The 24,040-nt window shown below is 44.3% G+C and overlaps 1 protein-coding gene across 1 annotated transcript in view; it reads left to right on the top strand.

The window, feature by feature from the left end:
* Positions 1-2,735: 2,735 nt before the first annotated feature.
* The window catches only part of noa1 (nitric oxide associated 1), a 38,118-nt gene continuing 16,813 nt past the window's right edge, over positions 2,736-24,040 (top strand). The window contains exons 1-3 of the mRNA XM_068030395.1: positions 2,736-3,877; positions 12,335-12,499; positions 18,040-18,257. Coding sequence (XP_067886496.1) covers positions 2,788-3,877; positions 12,335-12,499; positions 18,040-18,257 — 1,473 coding nt within the window. The 5' untranslated portion in view covers positions 2,736-2,787. The remainder of the gene's footprint in view (positions 3,878-12,334; positions 12,500-18,039; positions 18,258-24,040) is intronic.

The following is a 24,040-nucleotide window of genomic DNA, read 5'->3' as shown; positions in this document are numbered from 1 at the left end:
CAGAACAATTAAACATTCCAAGTCCCTTAAATTACTGACTTCTTGGAGAGTTTCTAGTTTCTCTGCATTTCAAAAGAAGACAAACACTGACGCCATCAATCAACATCAATTTGTGTCACTCTCACTTTGGACCACTTAGGCCAGCTAAATTAGCATTTTCAAAACATGATCAGTCTCTTATCTTCGTGTTTTCAGACATCATGATTCAATGTTTTTGTGTACGTGAAGCTTCTCCAAAGCTCTAACTTGGCATCAAAGTGAAACATAGCTTTGAAGCATGTCATATTATTGCTTTTGATTCAATTTTAATGAGATTTCTCCTTTTTGCTAAACATTTAATCGCCTTAAAGTGTTTTTTTTTCACCAGTGACTATTCATCTGTAATGAAAACTGCTTGCAGCTGTTAATGGGTTACTCAGCTCAAAAAGCCATTTTGGCCTTCGTCATAATAAAAACAAGAAATGCTGGAAATACTCAGCAGGTCTGGCAGCATCTGTGGAGAGAGAAGCAGAGTTAACTTTTCAGGTCAGTGACCTTTCTTCAGAACTAATTCTTCAGATGTTTTATTTTTACTTTTATTTTTAGTTTTTTTTTTCTTTTACCTTTTTTTGTGTTTATTTTATTTTATTTCATCTTAGTTTGTTCAGTTTGCTTACCCACTGTTTTTTTTCATGTTTGTACTTTCCGCTGCTGCTCTCACATGCGTTCAAGTCTTCAGAAGAAGGAATCTTCCTCCACACAAAATCAGGTGGCAGGTTGTTCAACCTTGCCCGTCTAAGAGGGAAGACCAAAGTATGGAAAGTCCTCATCAGGGAACTCCTCTTTGCTCACAATGCTGCATTAACATCTCACACTGAAGAGTGTCTGCAGAGACTCATCGACAGGATTGCGGCTGCCTGCAAAGAATTTGGCCTAACCATCAGCCTCAAGAAAACAAACATCATGGGACAGAACATCAGAAATGCTCCATCCATCAATATCGGCGACCACGCTCTGGAAGTGGTTCAAGAGTCCACCTACCTAGGCTCAACTATCACCAGTAACCTGTCTGTCGATGCAGAAATCAACAAGCGCATGGGAAAGGCTTCCACTGCTATGTCCAGACTGGCAAGAGAGTGTGGGAAAATGGCGCACTGACACGGAACACAAAAGTCCGAACATATCAAGCCTGTGTCCTCAATACCTTGCTCTACGGCAGCGAGGCTGGACAATGTATGCCAGCCAAGAGCGACGTCTCAATTTATTCCATCTTCGCTGCCTCCGGAGAGGGGAAATATACAAACTGGGTGGTTTTATTTTAATAAAAAAAAGTCAACAGGTGAAACTCTCCGCCGAACAAAGGCAGTGGAGGAGTGCCACCACCACCCGGTAAATGGGACCTGGAACAAGCAGAGATCAACAACCACCAGCCTCTCAATCCGGTGCCAGGGAGGAGGGTGGGTGGGGGGGAAGGGAGGTGGGGGGAGGGTGGCATCAGGTGGCAGGACCGTATCTCCAACACAGAAGTCCTCGAGGCGGCCAACATCCCCAGCATATACAACCTACTGAGCCAGCTGCACTTGAGATGGCTTGGCCATGTGAGCCGCATGGATGATGGCAGGATCCCCAAGGACACATTATACAGCGAGCTCGTCACTGGTATCAGACCCACCAGCCGTCCATGTCTCCGCTTCAAAGACGTCTGCAAACGCAACATGAAGTCCTGTGACATTGATCACAAGTCATGGGAGTCAGCTGCCAGCGATCGCCAGAGCTGGCGGGCAGCCATAAAGGCGGGGCTAAAGTGTGGCGAGTCGAAGAGACTTAGCAGTTGGCAGGAAAAAAGACAGAAGCGCAAGGGGAGAGCCAACTGTGTAACAGCCCCGACAACCAATTTTATCTGTAGCACCTGTGGAAGAGTCTGTCACTCTGGAATTGGCCTTTATAGTCACTCCAGGCACTGCTTCACAATCCACTGACCACCTCCAGGCGCATACCCATTGTGTCTCGAGACAAGGAGGCCAAAGAAGAAGACTTGCCGCTGTTCAATTTACAGTCCATTTACACCCTGTCTGTACCACTGCTTTGTCATTCAACACACCATTGTTTGCCTTTGCTCCACAACTTTCTGGTCAGCTATTCTTGACCTTGTCCTATTTACACCTTCTCCTTTGTTATCACTTGCCCCACCCCCACTTTACTTGCTTATAACCTTTGGCATTTCTAATATTTGCTCGTTCCCAAGAAGGGTCACTGACCCGAAACGTTAACTCTGCTTCCCTTTCCACAGATGCTGCCAGACCTGCTGAGTGGTTCCAGCATTTCTTGTTTTTATTTTTGCTTTTATCATATTGGCCTTCGTAATGCATGCTGGCCAGATTCAGTCAGTTTCTGTACAACTGTATACATCACAGCTTCCGACACTGGCCCGCCTTTCTCCCAGACATTGCGGATCAAAGTGCCCCACACGTTTTCCTGCATGGTGCAGGCTAATTTGTGCCTCCAAATCATCAGTTCACCAGCTCTTTATGCCAAGCACATTTACAACTCAAAATTTAATGTGGGTTACTTAGAACTCTTATTTACAATGACAGCTGTAAATGCTTGAAGTCACCGAACAGAATATAGAGTAGCTCGTATGCAACATGTTTCACCAAAAGGAACTGTCAACCAGTTGACCAATGGGAATCCTGTCAATCACCGAAGCAGCCGCGGGGTATTGAACAGCGCAGGCGCTAAAGAGGCCGCCGCTTGGGCTGATGGGAGGAAGGTCGGGGTCCATGTTGTTGGTTCCCCGCCTAGGCAGGAATGGCGCGTCTGGTTGTCAGTTGGTTTGTGCGCCGCGCGAGCGTCTTGTCAGGGGCGCGGCGGCGGCCGATCTCCAGCCTGGCGCCTCGATGGCGGCCGGCGGACCGGGACTACGCGGCGGTGGAGCCCGACAGGCCGGAGACGATGGTGTTCGTGGAATACGCAGCCGGACTCGAGGAGGAACAGGAGGCGGCAGCTGAGCAAGCATTAGGCGGCGAGGCGGCGCCGAGAGAGGCTGTTGCCGGCGCTAAGGCCTCGGCCTCGCGCGGGGCTCTGCGCCGCCAGCTGTTGGCCTTAGAGTCGTTGCCCCTGGCAGCCGAGCCGCAGGTGACCGACCTGGCCTTTCCGGCGCCCGAGCTGCCGTCCAGGAAGAAGCGGCGGGCGGCGCTGCGCCACGAGCACCGGGTGTACGGCACCGCGGACCCCCTGGAGCCGCTCAGCAGCTGCCCGTGCTCGGGCTGCGGCGCTCTCCTGCACTGTGTCGAGCCGTCGCTGGCCGGCTACCTGCCGAGCGAGAAGTACAAGCAACTGCTCCAGGCCGGGACCTTGCAGCGTTCCATGTGTCAGCGCTGCTTCCTGCTTGTCCACCACCAAAAGGCGCTGGACGTCCGGGTGCCTGAGGGCGAGTACCGGCGCCTGGTGGGCCGCATCGCCCAGGAGCAGGCGCTGGTACTCTACATGCTGGACCTACTGGACCTGAGCGGAAGCCTCATCCCCGACCTGCGGCAGCTGGTGGGCGAGCACAACCCCGTCCTTGTGCTGGCCAACAAGACCGACTTGATTCCCGCTGACTGTCGCAACTATCTGAAGCGGCTCCGGCACCGGGTACTGCAGTACTGCGACCAGGCCGGCTTTTGCACCGAGTACCGGGGCCGGGGGGTCGTGCACCTGATCAGCGCCAAAACCGGTTACGGCATTGAAGAGCTAGTCTCCCGGCTCCAGAGCTCCTGGCGGTTCAAAGGGGACGTGTATCTGGCCGGCAGCACCAACGTGGGCAAGTCCACCCTCTTCAACACTCTCTTGCAGTCCGATTACTGTAAATCCAAAGCCCCCGATGTCATCCAGAGAGCTACAGTTTCCCGCTGGCCAGGTGAGTACAGCAGTTTGCATAGGCATTTAGTCTCTTCAGTGCTTTGGATGCTACTGCTTACCTGCCTCACTGTTACACTCCCGTCTCTGGGTCAAAAATTCATTGGTCCAAGTCCCCATTTCAGAGATTCGAGCACATAACCCAGCCTGATGGATGCCGTCTTTCAGGTTAGATGTTAAACTGGGACTGTCTACCCTCAAGTGTCTAAAAGATCCCGTGATACGATTTGGAAAAGTACGGAAGTTCTCTCCAATATTTATCGCTCGACCAACACCTAAAACTGATTATCTGGTCACCATCTCATCGCTGTCGGTGAGAACGTGTGTGCAAATTGGCAGCTACCTATCCTACATTATAACTGACTACACTGCAGAAATATTTCAATTTTGAGCCATCCGGAGGATCAATATATCACTGAAACAGATTAACTGATTATTAAACTCCACCGTGCCCAAGTTTCACATTTGGAATGGATTTTTCTAATGCATCAGCATTCTGATTGAATCTATCAATCTGCACGTGTTGACATTTCAATTTAGCAGTTCCATTCACCAAACAACATTTTTTCACTTAAATTTTGAACAGTGGCATTTCTGAACAATACAAATCCATGCAGAACAAATATTTCTCATTGAGTACAATGATCAGTCCAGCCAGTTACATGTATTCGTCATTGCTCACATAATGGGATTCCATTAACTGGCTGGCACCATTTTTACATCAGATGAACCATATCTAAAGTTGCACAACATAAATTGTAGAAATCTTCCTACTTTGATTCTTAAACTACAAGAAGTGATGAGGTGATGTCAAGCTTGGCTTTTGAGAACCTGAAGATGAATAGTAAGGAAAGGCACTTGGGGTGGGGGGAGGGGAATAAGTGTCTTGAAAACAAGTAGGATGGTGTATTTGATGCACAGAAGTAATGTGGGAAGTTCAGCGAAGTTATGATCTTAGTCGTGTTAAGAAAATAGAGAAAAGATTGTAATAGTGAGATCAAGAGGAAAGATGAGTGCAGAGGCGAAGCTTTTTTTCTTCTTCCTTATCCAGGTGTGTGAATAAATCAAAGCTTTACTGCTAGTCTACAATGGATTTGGGTTTTGAGTTGTTAGGTAACGAAGTGTTTGGCAGAGGAAACAAAGCTACTTAGGTGACAGCTTTAACATGTGAGATGTGGGAGTTCCTTGTAATGTCAGTAGATGAGAAGGTATTAGAATAGGTGCTAGGTGGCTGTATGTTGGCTGGATTGCTTGACTAAACTGTCTCTGAAGCATTGAAATGAGATTTTAATTTCTTAGGGCATTGAGCAGATCAAGATGGAGGGATTCAGCCATTGCACTAAGGGTTAGAAGTTGAAAGAATTGAATTGGTCTGGTGTTTGTTCTGTGATAAATTCAGAAGTTGTAAAATTGCTTCCAGATCAAGGGGCTGAATTTTATGGAGCTGGCAGGTGTTCTGATGCTGGGCCCATAAGGTGAGGGGAACCCCATCTTGGCCCTTTGGAGAGCCCGCCCACCTCGACTCTCTTTATTGTTGCTCAGACGATTAACTGCCCAGCAGCAGGGCAGGTATCCTACCTCCAAGAGCTGCTGGCCAATCAGAGGGCCGGCAGCTTAGTAATACAAGAGGATCGGGACCCCAGGTAAGTGTGGCGGGATCGCTGGGGCCATTACGGTGGGGTGGGAGTGATTGTTGCGGGCGGGGGGGGGGTTGCTGTTGTTAGCGGAGGTGCAGCCTTTGTCGTCGGTGGCCCTTCGGCCACAGATTTTCCACGGAGGAGGTTCAAGCCTGCTGGGAGGCTGCCATGTTAACTGGGCAACATGCCCACATGGCGGGGCTCCTACCTGATTTTCCAGTGGTGGCAGGAAGAGGCCCTTAAGTGGCCTCAGGGTGGGAAGACCGTCTTCAGCCTTTCCCGCCCCCAACAAAACTCATGGTGTCAGGAAAGCAACGGCCATTCCAACCCCACCAAACCTTTGTCTTATCTTGGAATTTTATGGCCCTTCCATCCCATCTCCCAAGGGCCCATCAAGTTCAGCCCAAGATCTCCAGTTAGTTAAACACCTTTTTTCTAGTTAAAAGAAAGATTTGCATTTACATAGCACTTTTCACAACCGCCCGATATCTCAAAGTGCTTTACAGTCAGTGAAGTACTTTTGAAGTGTAGTCGCTGTTGTAATGTAGGAAACATGGTAGCCAAATTGTGCAGAGCAAACTCCCACGAACAGTAATGTGATGACCAGGTCATCTGTTTTTGTGATATTGATTGATAAATATTGGCCAGGACAGTGGAGATAACTCTCCTGATCTGCTTTGAAACGGTGCCATGGCATCTTTTACATCCACCTGAGCAGGCAGATGGGGCCTCAGTTTAATGCCTCATCCAAAAGACAGCACCTCTAACAGGTGCAGCACTTCCTCAATATTGCACTGGAGTGTTGGCCTTGATTTATGTGTTGGAGCCCTGGAATGAGATTTGAACCCAAAACCTTGTGACTCGGGCGAAAGTGCTACCAGCTGAGCCACGGCTGACCAGCTTGAAGACCATCCTTCCATTTGGAAAATAACTGGCTGTTGAAGACAATAACTGTAGGCTAGATTCCATACCTAAAGGATTCCTACAGTCATCACTGCATTGTCCCTATATGCAAGTGTAATTTCAGTGTAGAAACTTAGCATACTGAAATTTTTTTCAGCAACCAGGATACTAAAACATCCTAATCTGTCAAGGAGTGTGTATCTCCTGGACTGCCCAATAATAGCTAGGGTTCAAATGCTCCAAAGAAATATCAGATGATACTTTGAAGGTTAAGGCTCTTTATCTAAATGCATGCAGCATTTGTATCAAGATAGATGAGTTGACGGTAGAAATAGAAATTAATGAGTATGACTTGATAACTTTACAGAGACGTGATTGCAAGGTGACCAAGACTGGGAACTCAATATTCAAGGTATTCGACATTCTGGAAAAATAGGCAAAAAGGAAAATGAGGTGGGGTAGCTTTGTTAATAAAGGAAGGTATCAGTGCGATGGTGAGTAGTGATATAGGTGCAATAGATGGTGATGTGGAGTCAGCTTGGGTGGAAATAAGGAATAGCAAGGGGAAGAAGTCATGGGTGGGAGTTGCCTCAATGTAGGACAAAGCATAAATCAGGAAATAACAGAGGCATGTAAGAAGGGCGCTACAATTATCATGGGTGATTTTAATCTGCATATTGCCTGGACAAATCAGATTGGCAGAAGTAACATGGAAGACTAATTTGTAGAGTGCAGCAGGGATTGTTACTTAGAGCAATACGTTGCAGAACCTACCAGGGAACAGGCTATTTTAGATCTAGTAATGTGTAATGAGGTAGGATTAGTGAGAGATCTCTTAGTTAAGGATCCTGTAGGGGATTGTGATCACAACATGATAGAATTTCGAATTCAGTTTGAGGACGAGCAACTCTGGTCTCAAACCCGTGTCCTCAACTTAAACAAGGGCAATTAGAGGTATGAAGAAAGAGTTGTCTAAAGCGGGCTGGGAAAATAGACTAAGGGGGAGGTCAGTAGATCAGCAGTGGGAGACATTTCAGCAGACATTTCATAACGCTCAGCAAAAATTTATCCGGTCAAAAAGGACTTGAGAAGGATGAACCACCTGTGGTTAACAAAAGCGGTCAAGGAGAGTATCCAATCAAAACTAAGACGTACAAAGCGGCGCAAGCTAGTGGTAAGCCAGAGGATTGGGAATTTTTCAGGAACCAGCAAGCGGATGACAAACGCTAATAGAGGAACAAATTGATTATGAAAGTAACTTGGCAAGAAATATAAAAACAAATAGCAAGAGCATCTACAGGTATATAAAAAGAGAGTAGCTAAACTGAGCGTGGGACCCTTGGAGGATGCGACTGGAGAATTGATAATGGGGAACAGGGAAATGGCAGATAATTGAAACCAGTATTTTGCATCGGTCTTCATGGTGGAGGACACTGTAAACATCCCACAGATATCCGATAAGCAAGGAGCTAATGGGAGGAAATATCTTGTAATAGCCTCTATCACGAGGGCCAAAGTATTTGACAAACTAATGGGACTAAAGGCAGACAAGTCATCAGGACCTGATGACCAACGCCCAAGGGTTTTGAAGGAAGTGGCTGTAGAGATAGTGGAGGCATTGGTCGAAATATTCCAGAACTCACTGGATTCCGGGAGAGTCCCAGTGGATTGGAAAACCGCCAATGTGATGCCCCTGTTAAAGAAGGGAGAGAGACAAAAAGCAGGAAACAATAGACCAGTCAGCCTAACATCATTCGTTGGGGAAATGCTAGACTCCATTATTAAGGCAGAAATAGCAGGACATTTAGAAAAACTTAATGCAATCAAACAGAGTCAACATGGTTTTATGAAAGGGAAATCATGTTTGACAAATTTGCTAGAGTTCTTTGAGGATATAACCAGCAGAGTTGATAAAGGGGAACCGGTAGATGTAGTGTATTCAGATTTCCAGAAGGCATTCGATAAGGTGTCACATAAAAGATTATGCACAAGATAGTAGCTCACGCTATTAGGGGGTAATGTATTAGCATGGATTGAGGATTGGTTGACTCACAGAAGACAGAGAGTCAGGATTAATGGGTCTTTTTCAGGTTGGAAAGACGTAACTAGTGGAGTGTCACAAGGATCAGTCTTGGGGCCTCAATTATTTACTATCTATATTAATAACTTGGAGGAGGGGGCAGAGTGTAATATATCCAGATTTGCTGACGATACAAAAATAGGTGGGAGGGCATGTGATGAGGACATAAGGAAGGATATACATAGGTTGAGTGAGTGGGCAACAACTTGGCAGATGGAGTTTAATGTAGGAAAGTGTGAGCTCATGCACTTTGGTAGGAAGAATCAAAAGGCAGACTATTTAAATGGAGAAAGTCTTCAAAAAAGTGCAGCACAGAGGGATCTGGGTATTCTTGTGCATGAAACACAAAAAGTTAGCATGCAGGTGCAGCAAGTAGTTAAGGCAGCAAATGGAATTTTGGCCTTTATTGCTAGGGGGTTGGAGTTTAAAAATAGGTAAATCTTGTTACAACTGTACAGGGTGTTGATGAGGCCGCACCTGGAGTACTGTGTACAGTTTTGGTCCCCGTATTTAAGAAAGGATATACTGGCAGTGGAGGCAGTTCAAAAGAGATTCACTAGGCTGATTCCTGGGAGGAAAGGGGTTGACTTAACAACGGCTAAACAGGTCAGGCCTTTATTCATTAGAGTTTAGAAGAATGAGGGGTGATCTTATTGAAACATACAAGATTCTGAGGGAGCTTGACAGGGTAGATGTTGAGAAGATGTTTCCACTAGTGGGGAATCTTGAACTAGGGGACATAGTTACAGAATAAGGGGACACTCATTTAAAATTGAGATGCGGAGGAATTTCTTCTCTGAGGGTAGTGAATGTCTGGAATTCTCTACCCCAGAGAGTTGTGAAAGCTAGATCACAAAGTATTTAATGAGGAGGTAGATTTTTGAAATATCGGCAAGTTGAGGGCTATGAGGAGCTGGCACGAAAGAGGAGTTGAGGTCTTATTGAATGGCAGGGCAGGCTTGAGGGGCTGAATGGCCTACTCCTGCTCCTATTTCTTCTGATCACCCCTCATAGGTACTAAACGTTTTCTCCAGTTTTCTGCCACTTCCTGGTTGTGGGTATGGCCACTGTTGACCATATTCTAGAGAGTAATTCGCATCTCGTTCTTTTTTCTTGTATATCCCATTTCCTTTTCAGAGGAGATGAGATTGGTGAATAATTTTCAAGTTGTTGGTGCAGCATGATTGGGAATTTGGTGTTAGCGCACCAAGTTGCAACATCCTGTCTCTTGTGGTCCTTTTTTTTGTTCTGTTCGTTTCAGGTTAGGTGATTGTTCATTATTTTGAAGGATTGCGTGTTTGGAACATAAGAATAAGTCATTTAGCTGCCATTCATTAAGATTGTGGCTGATCTGTGACATAACTAATTGCCCCTTTATCCCTTAATTCCTTGCGGTTAACAAAAATCTATCAATCTCCAATTTAAAATTAACACTTGACCTCACATCAGCTATTTGCAGAAGGGAGTTCGAAACCTCTACACCCTTTTTGTCTAGAATCATTTCCTAACTTCACTCCTGAAAGGCCTTAATCTTCAAAATTTCAGGGAAAATAACCCTGGTTTGTGTAATCTTTGTAATTTAACCTTTGGAATCCAAGTATTATCAATTAGCCTTTTTGATTTTTTTTCCCTCTGAAGCTGTCCATGACATTTTAATCTATGTAAATGGACCCTCAAGTCTCTTTGGACTTCCATTCTTCTTAGCTTTTCACCATTTAGAAAGTAACTCTCTCCTTTTCTTCAGTCCAAAATGGAGAGCTTGTATTTGCCACAGTTTTGCTCATTCATTTAATCAGTCATAACTCTTTGTAATTTTATGCTTCCATCTACATTGCTTACAGTGTCGCCTGTCATTGTGTCATCGGCATACTTGAATAAGTTGCTCACTATTCCTTCATCTGAGTTGTTAATAAATACAGTAAATAATTGAGCCCCCTAACACAGATCCCTGTGGGACACCACTTGTCACATCCTGCCAATTTGAGAACCTGTGCATTATCTGTCTCCTACTACTCAGCCAATTTCTGAACCAGGTCAAGAATGAGCTTCAACTTTAAGCTAACAATCTGTTATGAGGGACTTTGTCATATACCTTCTGGCAGTCCATATTAATAACATCCATATGTATTCAAAAAAAATTCAGTCAGACTTCCCCCAGAAGACTGAGGTCATTAGGCATGACCTATCCTTCATAAATCCATGCTGGCTCTGATCAGCTGAAATTTTTCAAGGTGTTAATTATTGATTATTTTAATGACTAGGTCACTGAGTTAAAGATAGAATTGGTGAATTGAGCAATAAAAATCTAACAACCTTGCTTAATTAACAGTTTAATATAATCAGTCACCAAATTGCTGGTGGTGCTTACTTGTCCACGTACACTGTTTAGCAGGCTGCAAGAAAGCAGAGACGAGTGGCGCTTTCATACAGCTTCTGCCATCCCTTCCACTGTCATGTTTACTTCAGTGCCGAAATAGACAATTTGTGCATGCAGTAATTGGTAACGTCAGACTTGAGTTTGGATATTAAAATTCAAAAGTTTGGCTGCAAAATGCAACAGATTTCTAGGCTGACAAAAAGCCTTATGTTCGGTTGCTTGATGCCTTTTGCTTCTGAGGAAAGGAAAATCCAAGGCAGATTGAAGGCAGTATTTGTATTTGCATAACTGTCCTGGTGAGTTGAGTTCAAGGGCAAGTTTGTACAAGCATGACATGCTTCCACAGAGCTTTGTGATTCTTGTTCACTGCAGAGATTTGAATTATCAGTGTGGACTTAATCCTTCCCCTAGAAGACTCTTGCTGCGTGGTGAAAGATTCAGCCTAATCTGCAACTATGTTTTCTTTCTCTCCCTCCCTCCCCCCTGCCACTTGGAGGAGACCTATTTCTATTTAGCATGTGAAGTAAGAATCGTCCAGTTCCCACTGTATTTAACAAGCTCTATAGTTTCTTCTGCCCCTTCCTTGAACTAGCTTCCCCACCTTCAATTTCTATAAATTACAACTAGTGATCCACATTCTTGCCTGCACCGTGTTCCTGACTCCTGTCCTTGCCAAGCTCCACTGGCTCCTTGTGGTAGAGAAAAAGCTACACACGTTACTGCACCTTAACATCAGTTGACTTGATAGAGTGGATGCCAGGAGGATGTTTCCTCTTGGTGGGGAGACTAGAACTAGAGGACACAGTTTAAAAATGAGGGCTCCCTTTTAAAACAGATGAGAAATTTTTCCCTGAGGGTCATTAGTCTGTGGAATTCTCTTCCCCAGAAAGCAGTGGAGGCTGGGTCATTAAATTTATTCAAGGCTGAGTTAAGTAGATATTTGATTGATAAGGGAGGCAAGAGTTATGGAGGGCAGACAGGAAAGTGGAGTTGAGACCACAACCAGATCAGCCATGATCTTGTTGAGTGGAGGAGCAGGCTTGAGGGGCCGAATGGCCTACTCCTGTTCAAGTCCTATGTACACACCACCTGCTTCTCTGACATTGCTCTACCATCAGTGACTACACCCTTTCGTTGCCTAAACTTGTCTGCTTTGCTAAATCTCTTGCTGTTTTGAAAAACCTTCTTAAAAACCTTTCTTTTTTAATGTTTTCAAATTTCCCCCCAATTTTGTTTTTCCATCTGTTTTATTCCTTGGTTCTGTAAAATGCTCAAGATGCAGTGGTATAAAAATGCAAGCTAGATTTTCTGCACAGAATGGCTGACTCATTCGCCGACATGTGAATGATTACATATTGAAGTAGTTGTGAAGTGTTTCAGATATGTCATTATAAAAAATGCAAATCCTCTTGTTTGGCGATGTGCATTTTTGGATTGTATAATTTTGATTTTGTTTGACAGGAACTACATTAAACCTCCTCAAGTTTCCAGTTATAAACCCAACGCCGTTCAGAATGTTTCGAAGGTTAGAAAGACTAAAAGCTGATAAGTCACAGACTGAAGCTGACCTCAGTGAAGAAGAGTTCAAGCATCTTCGTCGACTGAAGAAACAAGGCTACTTGATTGGTAAGGATTTTATTGCTGGCAGATTGATCAAATGTATCTAAAGGGCAACTCAGCACTGGTTGTAGCATTAGGGGTGCTGTAGCTATAAACAAATATTTCCCAGTAAATGGTTGTGCCATTTGACCACAAATTAAAAGTAATTTATCGGCTGTGAAACTCTTTGGGATGTTTCTGAGGATGAGAAAGGTACTTTATAAACACTAGTTCTTTTCTTTTTTAAATTAGGCCAGAACAATCTACTATACTTCTGTTTAAGGCACACCCAACACTGTAGTTAACATGCTCCAAGATGTTGCTTGTACTGTGCTCCTTGGTCTAGCCATTTCTGGATCCTGATTCCAAAGCAGCTTCGACCTTGAAGCCTGTCTCCCGCCACCCAACTATAACAAATACATACTGAAAAGTTATCATCAAGCTCACTGACCCAGATACTTGCTACTTTTGGGGTGGGAGTGCAGAATGGCCATGATATAAGGGACAATCTACACACAATGTATGTCAGTCAACTAAATTGGTAGTACTTTATGAAAACACATGCATATTAAACTAGATAAAGATATTTTGAGGATTGCTGTGCTGTAATCTAAAGGATTAGCTAGGCATTAGCATTTTGGAGATCTGTGCAATTTTTTTTTAAAGAAAACGAGGAAGACTGCCCTAATACAGTTTTAAATCTTAGTAGGAATCATTCAACAGTTACATTTATCAACAGTTTGCAAGTACAAAGGTTCCAACGTTCTTTCCTTCAGAATTACGTTCTAACTAGAGTAAGCCTCAAACTTCAAAAACCTTCATTTTACTCGATGTTGAAATATATATAGTGTCTTTAAATGTTCTGTGAAAGACACATTTCTGCTATTTTCTCAACAGACAGACTAGAATCTATTTTTTGATTCTCAGGTTAATGAAATGGTAGTGGAGACTTTTTGTATAATATTCTAACTAACCTGCAGACTTCTTCCAAAACAAACCTTAATGATCAGTTTGAAGTATTCAAGGTCAAAAGCTAACTAATGTCCTTTTAAATGCCGGGAAAATTGAGTTTTGTAGTTAAGAATTACATTTTAAAATAAAATCTTAGGTAGTAGGTAAAGCAGCATTTTTTTGTCCATCCCTATTTGTCCTGAGGGCATTGAGTTAACCATCTACTGTGGCACTGGAGTCACATGTAGACCAGACTAGGTAGGGTCAGGTTCTATTCATTGAAGGACATAAATGAACCCGTTGGGTTTTATGACAGTTCCGCATCTTTCATGATCATTCCTTTGCTGTCAGCCCACAGATTTATTGAATTTAGTCTCTCTGCTTGCCATACTGAGATTTCAACTGAACCTCTGGGTTGCTAATCTAGTACCATAGCGAGTACACTACTGTAACCCTCTTTCCCCATGATCTGAGCTTTCTAAAGTTTTTATTTGGATATGTTTACCATTTTATTCTAAATATATTAATAGTATGGGCGGCGCAGTGGTTAGCACCGCAGCCTCACAGCTCCAGCGACCCGGGTTCAATTCTGGGTACTGCCTGTGTGGAGTTTGCAAGTTCTCCCTGTGACTGCGTGGGTTTCCTCCGGGTGCTCCGGTTTCCTCCCACATGCCAAAGACTTGCAGGTTGATGGGTAAATTGGCCATTAGCAATTGCCCCTAGTATATGGCGCAGTGGTTAGCACCGCAGCCTCACAGCTCCAGGGACCCGGGTTCGATTCCGGGTACTGCCTGTGTGGAGTTTGCAAGTTCTCCCTGTGTCTGCGTGGGTTTTCTCCGGGTGCTCCGGTTTCCTCCCACATGCCAAAGACTTGCAGGTTGGTAGGTAAATTGGCCATTATAAATTGTCACCAGTATAGGTAGGTGGTAGGGAAATATAGGGACAGGTGGGGATGTTTGGTAGGAATATGGGATTAGTGTAGGATTAGTATAAATGGGTGGTTGATGTTCGGCACAGACTCGGTGGGCCGAAGGGCCTGTTTCAGTGCTGTATCTCTAATCTAATCTAAATCTAAATAGGTAGGTGGCAGGGAAATATAGGGACAGGTGGGGATGTGGTAGGAATATGGAATTAGTGTAGGATTAGTATAAATGGGTGGTTGATGGTCGGCACAGACTCAGTGGGCCGAGGGCCTGTTTCAGTGCTGTATCTCTAAACTAAATGGATGATTGTTTGTTTGTGGTGGTCTCCAGGTATTGTTTTAACATCGTGCAGTGTCATGTAGTGGATGATTTTACCCACCCTTTGGAAAAGGCTTTTCAACTTCCATCCAAATCAGCAAATTATTTCAATAAGGAATGCGTTGCTGATGGTTTTAGTTTTATTTATGGTTGAAATAGGCAGGTATTAGAACAATGGGAGTACTGCTGTGAGCCTCTTTTTTTTTTAAATTAGTTTGTGGGATGTGGGTGTCATTGGCTAGGCCAGCATTTATTGCCCATCCCTAATTGCCCTTGAACTGAGTGGCTTGCTAGGCCATTTCAGTGGGCATTTTTAAGAGTCAACCACATTGCTGTGGGTCTGGAGTCACATGTCGGCCAGACCAGGTAAGGAAGGAAGATTTCCTTCCATAAAGGACATTAGTGAACCAGATGGGTTTTTAGAACAATCAACAATGGTTTCATGGTCACCATTAGACTAGCTTTTTTTGTTAATTCCCAGATTCATTGAATTCAAATTTCACCATCTGCCCTGGTGGGATTCGAGCCCATGTCCCCAGAGCAGTAGCCTGGGTCTCTGGGTTACTAGTCCAGTGACATTACAACAACACCACTGCCTCCCCTCAGTCTAAAGTCTAGACCAACTGTGCAGTTCTCTTCCATTCATGTCATCGGAGGTAGAAAATTGTATAGAATGCAATCAGGGGACTGTTGAGCGAAAGACAGAAGCACCGATGGCACATTCCATCCAGAGTGTCGAAGTCTGCATGGCTATAGAATGGTAGCCAACTCCGGTTCATTCCTCCAGTCCGCTGAATTCCTCGTCTTATCTGGGGTTTATGTGCTTAAGTGTCCAAAGTGCGACATACGTACAGCTGCCAAATAAAATATTCTTCAAAAAAAAATCCTCAACATATTGTTCTTTGATCTGAATGGCATGCCCCCCGATCTGAGACCTGTCTGTCTTGTCCAACCTGATCGCTGCTGAAACATTGATGAATCAGCTTTTTCAATTCCCCCTCCATCGTCCATCTGTCTCTGTCCATCAAAATTCTGACCTTGCCCTGTAAAATTATGGAAGCAAACCCATTCACACACAGTTCTACAGCATATGAAGGCAGCAGCAGCTTGTGCCATTATGCTACCCAGTTGAAGGGTTTTTCAGTGTAGTGCATACTTGGCAGATTGGCATTATTATTGATTCTGCTGCTAACAAATCCTTCACTAGCCATGACACACCTTTAAAATCATAGCTTTGTTCAAAACTGGTAATAGATTACTGTCTTATGAATGAGACTGAAATTCACCTTGTGATGAAGTGTGGAGAAACCTAAGCAAGGAAAGATTTTTACAACATTGAGTAGGGCTAGTTGCCTCTTCCACAAGTAGCATTCTTGCTAAATATGTTCAAGTAACAGAATTACATTTGTAATTTGTGCTTGCCTTTTGTTTGTTTCAGTGCCATCTGATGCAAACTGCAAACTTCTGGTTGTATATTGTACAGTGGGTGATGTATCTAAACAGTTTGATGAAATGGTCTGCTCAGATTAGTGAATTTTCAGATAACTGTATGCGCCACAGTGTTATAGTAAAATATTCGCACATTTCTGAATCTTAATGTTAACAAAGCAATAGGAATATTTAGAAATAACTTCATTTAATATTAATGGCCAGGGTTTGGCAGGCTCACATTGATGTCTTTACAATGCAAGCTCTCTAATGTAGGCTTTAGATTATGCTAGTTTTAATCAGTTTGGTATTGATCTTATTCATCAGCCATATTTTGTGATTACTGGAAAATTGCATTTTTTAAAGCAGAATTGAACTTGCTTTGCTCTATCGTGGAATCATTGGTCTCACCTGTGCCACTGTTGTTTCCATTCAGCCTACCATGCCTGTGCCAGTGCTTGTTCTTCAGCTGGAATTATCTACCCTAATTTCATTGCCCTGTTTTTTCTTGTCCTTTTTATATTTGTTTTGATTCTAGGAAAGGGGTTGGCACTTGGGGTACAGTTTCTCCTCAGACTTGATCTACAGGTTTCCAGTATCTACCATCATCTTGTGTCTTCCTTGGGTTGCCACTCATGGCTTTCCTTAGCTACTCACAGATTCTTTGAAATTGAAGACGTCAGAGAAACAATTTCTTTCATGCTTCTTTCCATTGTTAGTAGCTGAGATCTTTGAAAGTATAGGTGGACTGATTAGCAAATTTGCAGACGACACTAAGATTGGTGGAGTAGCAGATAGTGAAGGGGACTGTCAGAGAATACAGCAGAATATAGATAGATTGGAGAGTTGGGCAGAGAAATGGCAGATGGAGTTCAATCAGGGCAAATGCGAGGTGATGCATTTTGGAAGATCCAATTCAAGAGTGAACTATACAGTAAATGGAAAAGTCCTGGGGAAAATTGATGTCCAGAGAGATTTGGGTGTTCAGGTCCACTGTTCCCTGAAGGTGGCAACGCAGGTAAATAGAGTGGTCAAGAAGGCATACGGCATGCTTTCCTTCATCGGACGGGGCATTGAGTACAAGAGTTGGCAGGTCATGTTACAGTTGTATAGGACTTTGGTTCGGCCACATTTGGAATACTGCGTACAGTTCTGGTCGCCACATTATCAAAAGGATGTGGATGCTTTGGAGAGGGTGCAGAGGAGGTTCACCAGGATGTTGCCTGGTATGGAGGGCGCTAGCTATGAAGAGAGGTTGAGCAGATTAGGATTATTTTCATTAGAAAGACGGAGGTTGAGGGGGGACCTGATTGAGGTGTACAAAATCATGAGAGGTATAGACAGGGTGGATAGCAAGAGGCTTTTTCCCAGAGTGGGGGTTTCAATTACTAGAGGACACGAGTTCAAAGTGAAAGGGGAAAAGTTTAGGGGGGATATGCGTGGAAAGTTCTTTACGCAGAGGGTGGTGGGCACCTGGAACGCATTGCCAGCGGAGGTGGTAGATGCGGGCACGATGGAGTCTTTTAAGATGTATCTAGACAGATACATGAATGGGCAGGAAGAATAGAGATACAGAACCTTAGAAAATAGGCGACATGTTTAGAGAGAGGATCTGGATCGGCGCAGGCTTGGAGGGCCGAAGGGCCTGTTCCTGTGCTGTAATTATCTTTTTGTTCTTTGTTTATATCAATCTGCATTTCTTTTAAGAAGGTCACAGGTCATTGCACCCATCCTTCCTCTTTGCAGAAGTCTTCCTAGTTGTTCTAATTCTATAAAAAGTTTTGTTCATATTTCACTTTTTAGTTCTGATGTACATCTGAAATTGATTTCTTCTCTGATGCTGACTGACTTGCTGTGTTTCCAGCTTTTACTGTTTTTGTTTGTTTGCCAGCATTTGCAGTTGTTTGCTCTTTATCCTTGGTTATCGAATTGTTTCCTGATGTTTAGGTAGAGTTGGCAGAACATTTCGTAACTCTCAAGTGAGTGGACAGCGAAACAAAGGAATAATTGAATGGGATCCAGATGAACTTGCCCTGAGTGCAGAACCTGAAGCTGGTAATCAAGAAAATGTCTCAAGCTCCCAAGAGGTGGTGGAATTCACATACAATGAACTGAAAGATGCTCATTGGTTTTATGACACACCTGGCATCGTAAAGCAGGATTGTGTAAGTGAAATCGAACTAGGTCATGGTGCAGTGTTGGTTATGAATTGACCATTGATTTGCTGATTCTCTACCATTTTGTACTTGTGCTGCAAACATTAACTACCAGTTCACGTGCAAAAGTGGTAAACCGATTGTTTTAAATTCTGCATCAAACACTAAAACAAGAAAAGATATGTAATGTCTGGAGGCCCCATCTTTTAATACTGATGTAGTAAATAATTAGTTCTCGGGGACCTTTTTAATTTAATTTGAATAACTTTGTCCTGAGCTCAACTGTACTTTCTCTGGAGATGGCCTGCTGGTTCGAGGGGAAAAGGAGAGGACACATCTGTATGTTAACTGTTCTTGAACTGACTGGTAGAGTTTTGAAAATAAGTTACCTAGCCACCCTTTTGATTGGGGAATTATTGTAAAAGAAACAAAAAAAAGTTTGTGAAATAGCTAGATGCAAGTACAAGCTCAATCATCGCCTTTACCCAAAAGACTACTGTAAATAAGACATCTGTGCATCAGAAGAGGTAGCAGTAAGAGTGTCAGTACCATTTGCCTTCAAAAGCGGAGCCAAGTATGTTGGCCCCTGGTGTCAAAATCCAGGACAGCCTTGCTTCCAGCATTGGTAGATTTTTTAAAATCAGACTAGTTATCATTCTGGGTGGATGCCGTTGGTACTGCTTTAAATATAAATGCAGCATAAGACCCAGTAGATTTGCTACAGAAAATAAGCATAGGCTCTTCGCCTGGACCCTGTGTACTTTTTTTCAGTGGTACTGATAGCGATAGCCTAGTTGTGGTGCACAAAAAGGGTTTGGATAGCATTGCTTTCATAATCTCCAGTTTCTACTAGTGTGAGAAAATAGCTCCTTTGCTAAGTCACATCAAGGAAACAGCAGTAGGAATTTGGAAGCGAGAGAAGGGAGGTTCAAAGTTATGCTGTTGTACAAGGGTTCAAGGTGCCCCGAGTATGTAAACTGTTCAGTTATATTTAACCGACTGAACAACAACATAAAGTAGGAATAGAAGAACAGGAGTAGGCCACTCAGCATGTCTGGCCTGCTCTGCCATTCAATTAGATCAAGGCTCATCTACCTCAACACCACTTTCCTGTGCTATCTCCATAACCCCTGATGTCATTAGTCTCCGGAAATCTTTCGATTTCTGTCTTGAACATGCTCAGTGATTGACCTTCCATAGCCCTCTGGGGTAGGAAATTCCAACGATTCACCACCCTCTGAGTGAAGAAATTCCTCCTCATCTCAGTCCTAAATGACCTACCCCTTATTCTGAGATAATGTCCCCTTGTTCTAAACTCCCCAGAAAGGAGAAACATGCTATCCACATCTACCTTTCGCACCCTGTAAGAATTTTGTAAGTTTCAATAAGATCACCTCCATTCTTAGAAACTCTAGAGAATACAGGCCCAGTTTCCTCAGTCTCTCCTCGTGCGACAATCCCGCCATCCCAGGGATAGTCTGGTGAACCTCCATTGCATTCCCTCTATGGCAAGTATATCCTTCCTTTGATAAGGAGACCAAAACTGTACACAATGCTCTGGGTGTGGTCTCACCAAGGCTCTATACAATTGCAACAAGTCATCTTTACTTCTGTACTCAAATCCCTATTACTATGAAGGCCAACATACCATTGCCTTCCTTATTGATTGTTGCACCTGCATGCTAGCTTTTAGTGCCTCGTGAACAGGAAGCCAACACTTCCCAACCTCTCACCATTTAAGAAATATTCTCTTTTTTTTTACTAAAGTGGATCGCTTCGCATTTATTCACATTATATTCCATCTGCTATGTTCTTCCCCATTCAGTTAGCTGTCCAAGCCTGCTTGAAGCCTGTGGCCCCTGTGGCCGTTCCCCTCAATAATAAGTATACTGTTTTGGATACTGTTGCGGGTGGGGGGGGGGGGGGGGAAACGAAACTGCCGGATGGTATGTTGCCTCCCGGGTGCCAGGGTCAGGGATGTCTCTGATGAAGCCTACGGGATTCTTAAGGGGGAGGGGGAGCAGCCAGAAGTCGTGGTACACATCGGTACCAATGACATAGCTAGGAAAAGGGATGAGGACCTGAAAAGCGAATATAGGGAGTTAGGTTGGAAGCTAAAAGGCAGGACGAGTAGTAATCTCAGGGTTGATACCGGTGCCACGTGCTGGTGAGGCTAGAAACAGAGAGCGAGTGCAGCTGAACACGTGGCTACAGAGCTGATGTAGGAGGGAGGGCTTCAAATATGTGGATCATTGGGATACCTTCTGGGGAAGGTGGGACCTGTACAAGAAGGACGGGTTGCATCTGAACTGGAGGGGCACCAATATCCTGGGCTGGAGGGTTTAAACTAGTTTGGCAGGGGGATGGGAACCGGAGCTACGGATCAGTGGATGGGGTAGCTGTTGAACAGGCAGGTGCAGAGAGTCTGCGAGGAAGGTTAGACAGTTGACAGGGCAAAGTTGTAGCCAGTATGATTGGTTGAAGTGTGTCTATTTTAACGCAAGAAGTGTCAGGAATAAGGGTGATGAACTTAGAGCATGGATCAGTACTTGGAGCTACGATGTTGTGGCCATTACGGAGACTTGGATATCACAGGGGCAGGAATGGATGTTGGATGTTCCGGGGGGGGGGGGGAGGAGTAGCATTGCTAATCAGGGATAGTATCACAGCTGCAGAAAGGAAGGTCGTCGAGGAGGGTTTGTCTACTGAGTTATTATGGGTGGACGTCAGAAACAGGAAAGGAGTAGTCACTTTTTGGGAGTTTTCTATAGACCCCCCAATAGCAACAGAGACATGGAGGAACAGATTGGGAGGCAGATTTTGGAAAGGTGCAGAAGTAACAGGGTTGTTGTCATGGGTGACTTCAACTTCCCTAATATTGATTGGAACCTCCTTCGTACAAATAATTTGGATGGAGCAGATTTTGTCAGGTGTGTCCAGGAAGGTTTCCTGACTCTATGTAGATAGCCTCCCCTCTAGTCGGCCTATGTTGGATTTGGTGCTTGGCAACGAACCAGGCCAGGTGGCAGATCTCTCGGTGGGAGAGCATTTCGGTGATAGTGATCACAACTCCCTGACCTTTACTATAGTCATGGAGAGGGACAGGAACAGACGGGATGGGAAAATATTTAATTGGGGGAGGGGGAATTATAATGCTATTAGGCAGGAACTGGGGAGCTTAAATTGGGAACAGATGTTCTCGGGGAAATGCACGACAGAAATATGGAGGTTGTTTAGGGAGCACTTGCTGCGACTGCTGGATAGGTTTGTCCCAATGAGGCAGGGAAGGGATGGTAGGGTGAAGGAACCTTGGATGACGAGATGTGGAACAGCTAGTCAAGAGGAAGAAGGAAGCTTACTTAAGGTTGAGGAAGCAAGGATCAGACAGGGCTCTAGAGGGTTACAAGGTAGCCAGGAAGGAACTGAAGAATGGACTTAGGAGAGCTAGAAGGGGACATGAAAAAGTCTTGGCGGGTAGGATTAAGGAAAATCCCAAGGCGTTCTACACTTGTGAGGAACAAGAGGATAGCCAGAGTGAGGGTAAGGCCGATCAAGGATAGTGGAGGGAACTTGTGCCTGGAGTCGGAGGAGGTAGGGGAGGTCCTTAATGAATACTTTGCTTCAGTATTCACTAGTGAGAGGGACCTGGACGTTTGTGAGGACAGCGTGAAACAGGCTGATATGCTCTAACAGGTTGATGTTAAGGAGGATGTGCTGGAAATCTTGAAAGACATGAGGATAGATAAGTCCCCGGGGTCAGACGGGATATACCCAAGGTTATTACGGGAAGCGAGGGAAGAGATTGCTGTGCCTTTGGCGATGATCTTTGCGTCCTCACTGTCCACTGGAGTAGTACCAGATGATTGGAGGGTGGCAAATGTTATTCCCTTGTTCAAGAAAAGGAATAGGGGTAACCCTGGGATTTACAGACCAGTCAGTCGTACATCGGTGGTGGGCAAATTATTGGAGAGGATTCTGAGACAGGATTTATGATTATTTGGAAAAGCATAGTTTGATTAGAGATAGTCAGCATGGCTTTGTGAGGGGCAGGTCATGCCTCGCAAGCCTTATTGAATTCTTTGAAGATGTGACAAAACACATTGATGAAGGAAGAGCAGTGGATGTGGTGTATATGGATTTTAGCAAGGCGTTTGATAAGGTTCCCCATGGTAGGCTCATTCAGAAAGTAAGGAGGCATGGGATTCAGGGAAATTTGGCTGTCTGGATACAGAATTGGCTGGCCCATAGAAGACAGAGGGTGGTAGTAGATGGAAAGTATTCAGCCTGGAGCTCAGTGACCAGTGGTGTTCTGCAGGGATCTGTTTTGGGACCTCTGCTCTTTGTGATTTTTATTAATAACTTGGGTGAGGAAGTGGAAGGCTGGGTTAGTAAGTTTGCCGATGACACAAAGGTTGCTGGAGTTGTGGATAGTGTGGAGGGCTGTTGTCGGTTGCAACGGGACATTGACAGGATGCAGAGCTGGGCTGAGAAGTGGCAGATGGAGTTCAACCTGGAAAAGTGTGAAGTGATTCATTTTGGAAGGTCGAATTTGAATGCAGAATACAGGCTTAAAGACAGGATTCTTGGCAGTGTGGAGGAACAGAGGGATCTTGGGGTCCACGTCCATAGATCCCTCAAAGTTGCCACCCAAGTTGATAGGGTTGTTAAGAAAGCGTATGGTGTGTTGGCTTTCATTAACTGGGGGATTGAGTTTAAGAGCCGCGAGGTTATGCTGCAGCTCTATAAAGCCCTGGTTAGACCACACTTGGAATGTTGTGTTCAGTTCTGGTCGCCTCATTATAGGAAGGATGTGGAAGCTTTAGAGAGGGTGCAGAGGAGATTTACCAGGATGCTGCCTGGACTGGAGGGCTTGTCTTATGAAGAAAGGTTGAGGAAGCTAGGGCTTTTCTCATTGGAGCTGAGAAGGATGAGAGGTGACTTGATAGAGGTGTACAAGATGATAGGCATAGATAGAGTGGATAGCCAGAGACTTTTTCCCAGGGCGGAAAGGGCTATCACCAGGGGGCATAATTTTAAGGTGATTGGAGGAAGGTTTAGGGGAGATGTCAGAGGTAGGTTCTTTACACAGAGTGGTGGGTGTGTGGAATGCACTGCCAGCGGTGGTAGTATAAGCAGATACATTAGGGACATTTAAGCGACTCTTGGATAGGTACATGGATGATAGTAGAATGAAGGGTATGTAGGTAGTTTGATCTTAGAGTAGGTTAAAGGGTTGGCACAACATCATGGGCCGAAGGGGCTGTACTGTGCTGTACTGTTCTATGTTCAATGTTCTAAGCCTCCTTACATATTCCACACAACTTGTATTCCCACCTAGTTTTGTGTCATTAGCGAATTTGGAAATATTGCAATTGGTCACCACATCCAAATCATTGATAGATAGGGTACAGCTGTGGGCCTAGCACTAATCCCTGCGGTACTCCGCTAATAACAGCCTGCCATCCTGAGAATGACCCATTTAGTCCGACAGTGTTGAGCTCTGTTTAGCTTACACTTTCCTTTTGCCTCCCTCGTGATGTTGTATTAGTTGTCTGTACACCTCGTAGCTGACATGCAGAAGCCTGGGAGCAGGTTAAGAGATTATGGTTCATGATTATTGACCATGAGGCACTTGGGGAGATGCAAAAAGGGCGAAATTCCCCTAAAGGACAAAGTTGTACAATGGGGAAGGAATTATTCGTGAACATTTAGATGTTTTTTATGTCCGGCTAAGTGCTTTTTTTTTGTTTGATCACAGTAGTAATATAATGAAAGAAAATAATTAGCATTCA

Source organism: Heterodontus francisci, chromosome 4 (genome assembly GCF_036365525.1).
Source record: "Heterodontus francisci isolate sHetFra1 chromosome 4, sHetFra1.hap1, whole genome shotgun sequence".
NCBI lineage: Eukaryota > Metazoa > Chordata > Chondrichthyes > Heterodontiformes > Heterodontidae > Heterodontus > Heterodontus francisci.
Note: the sequence above shows the minus strand (reverse complement) of the source record. Positions and strands in the feature narration are given on the sequence as shown.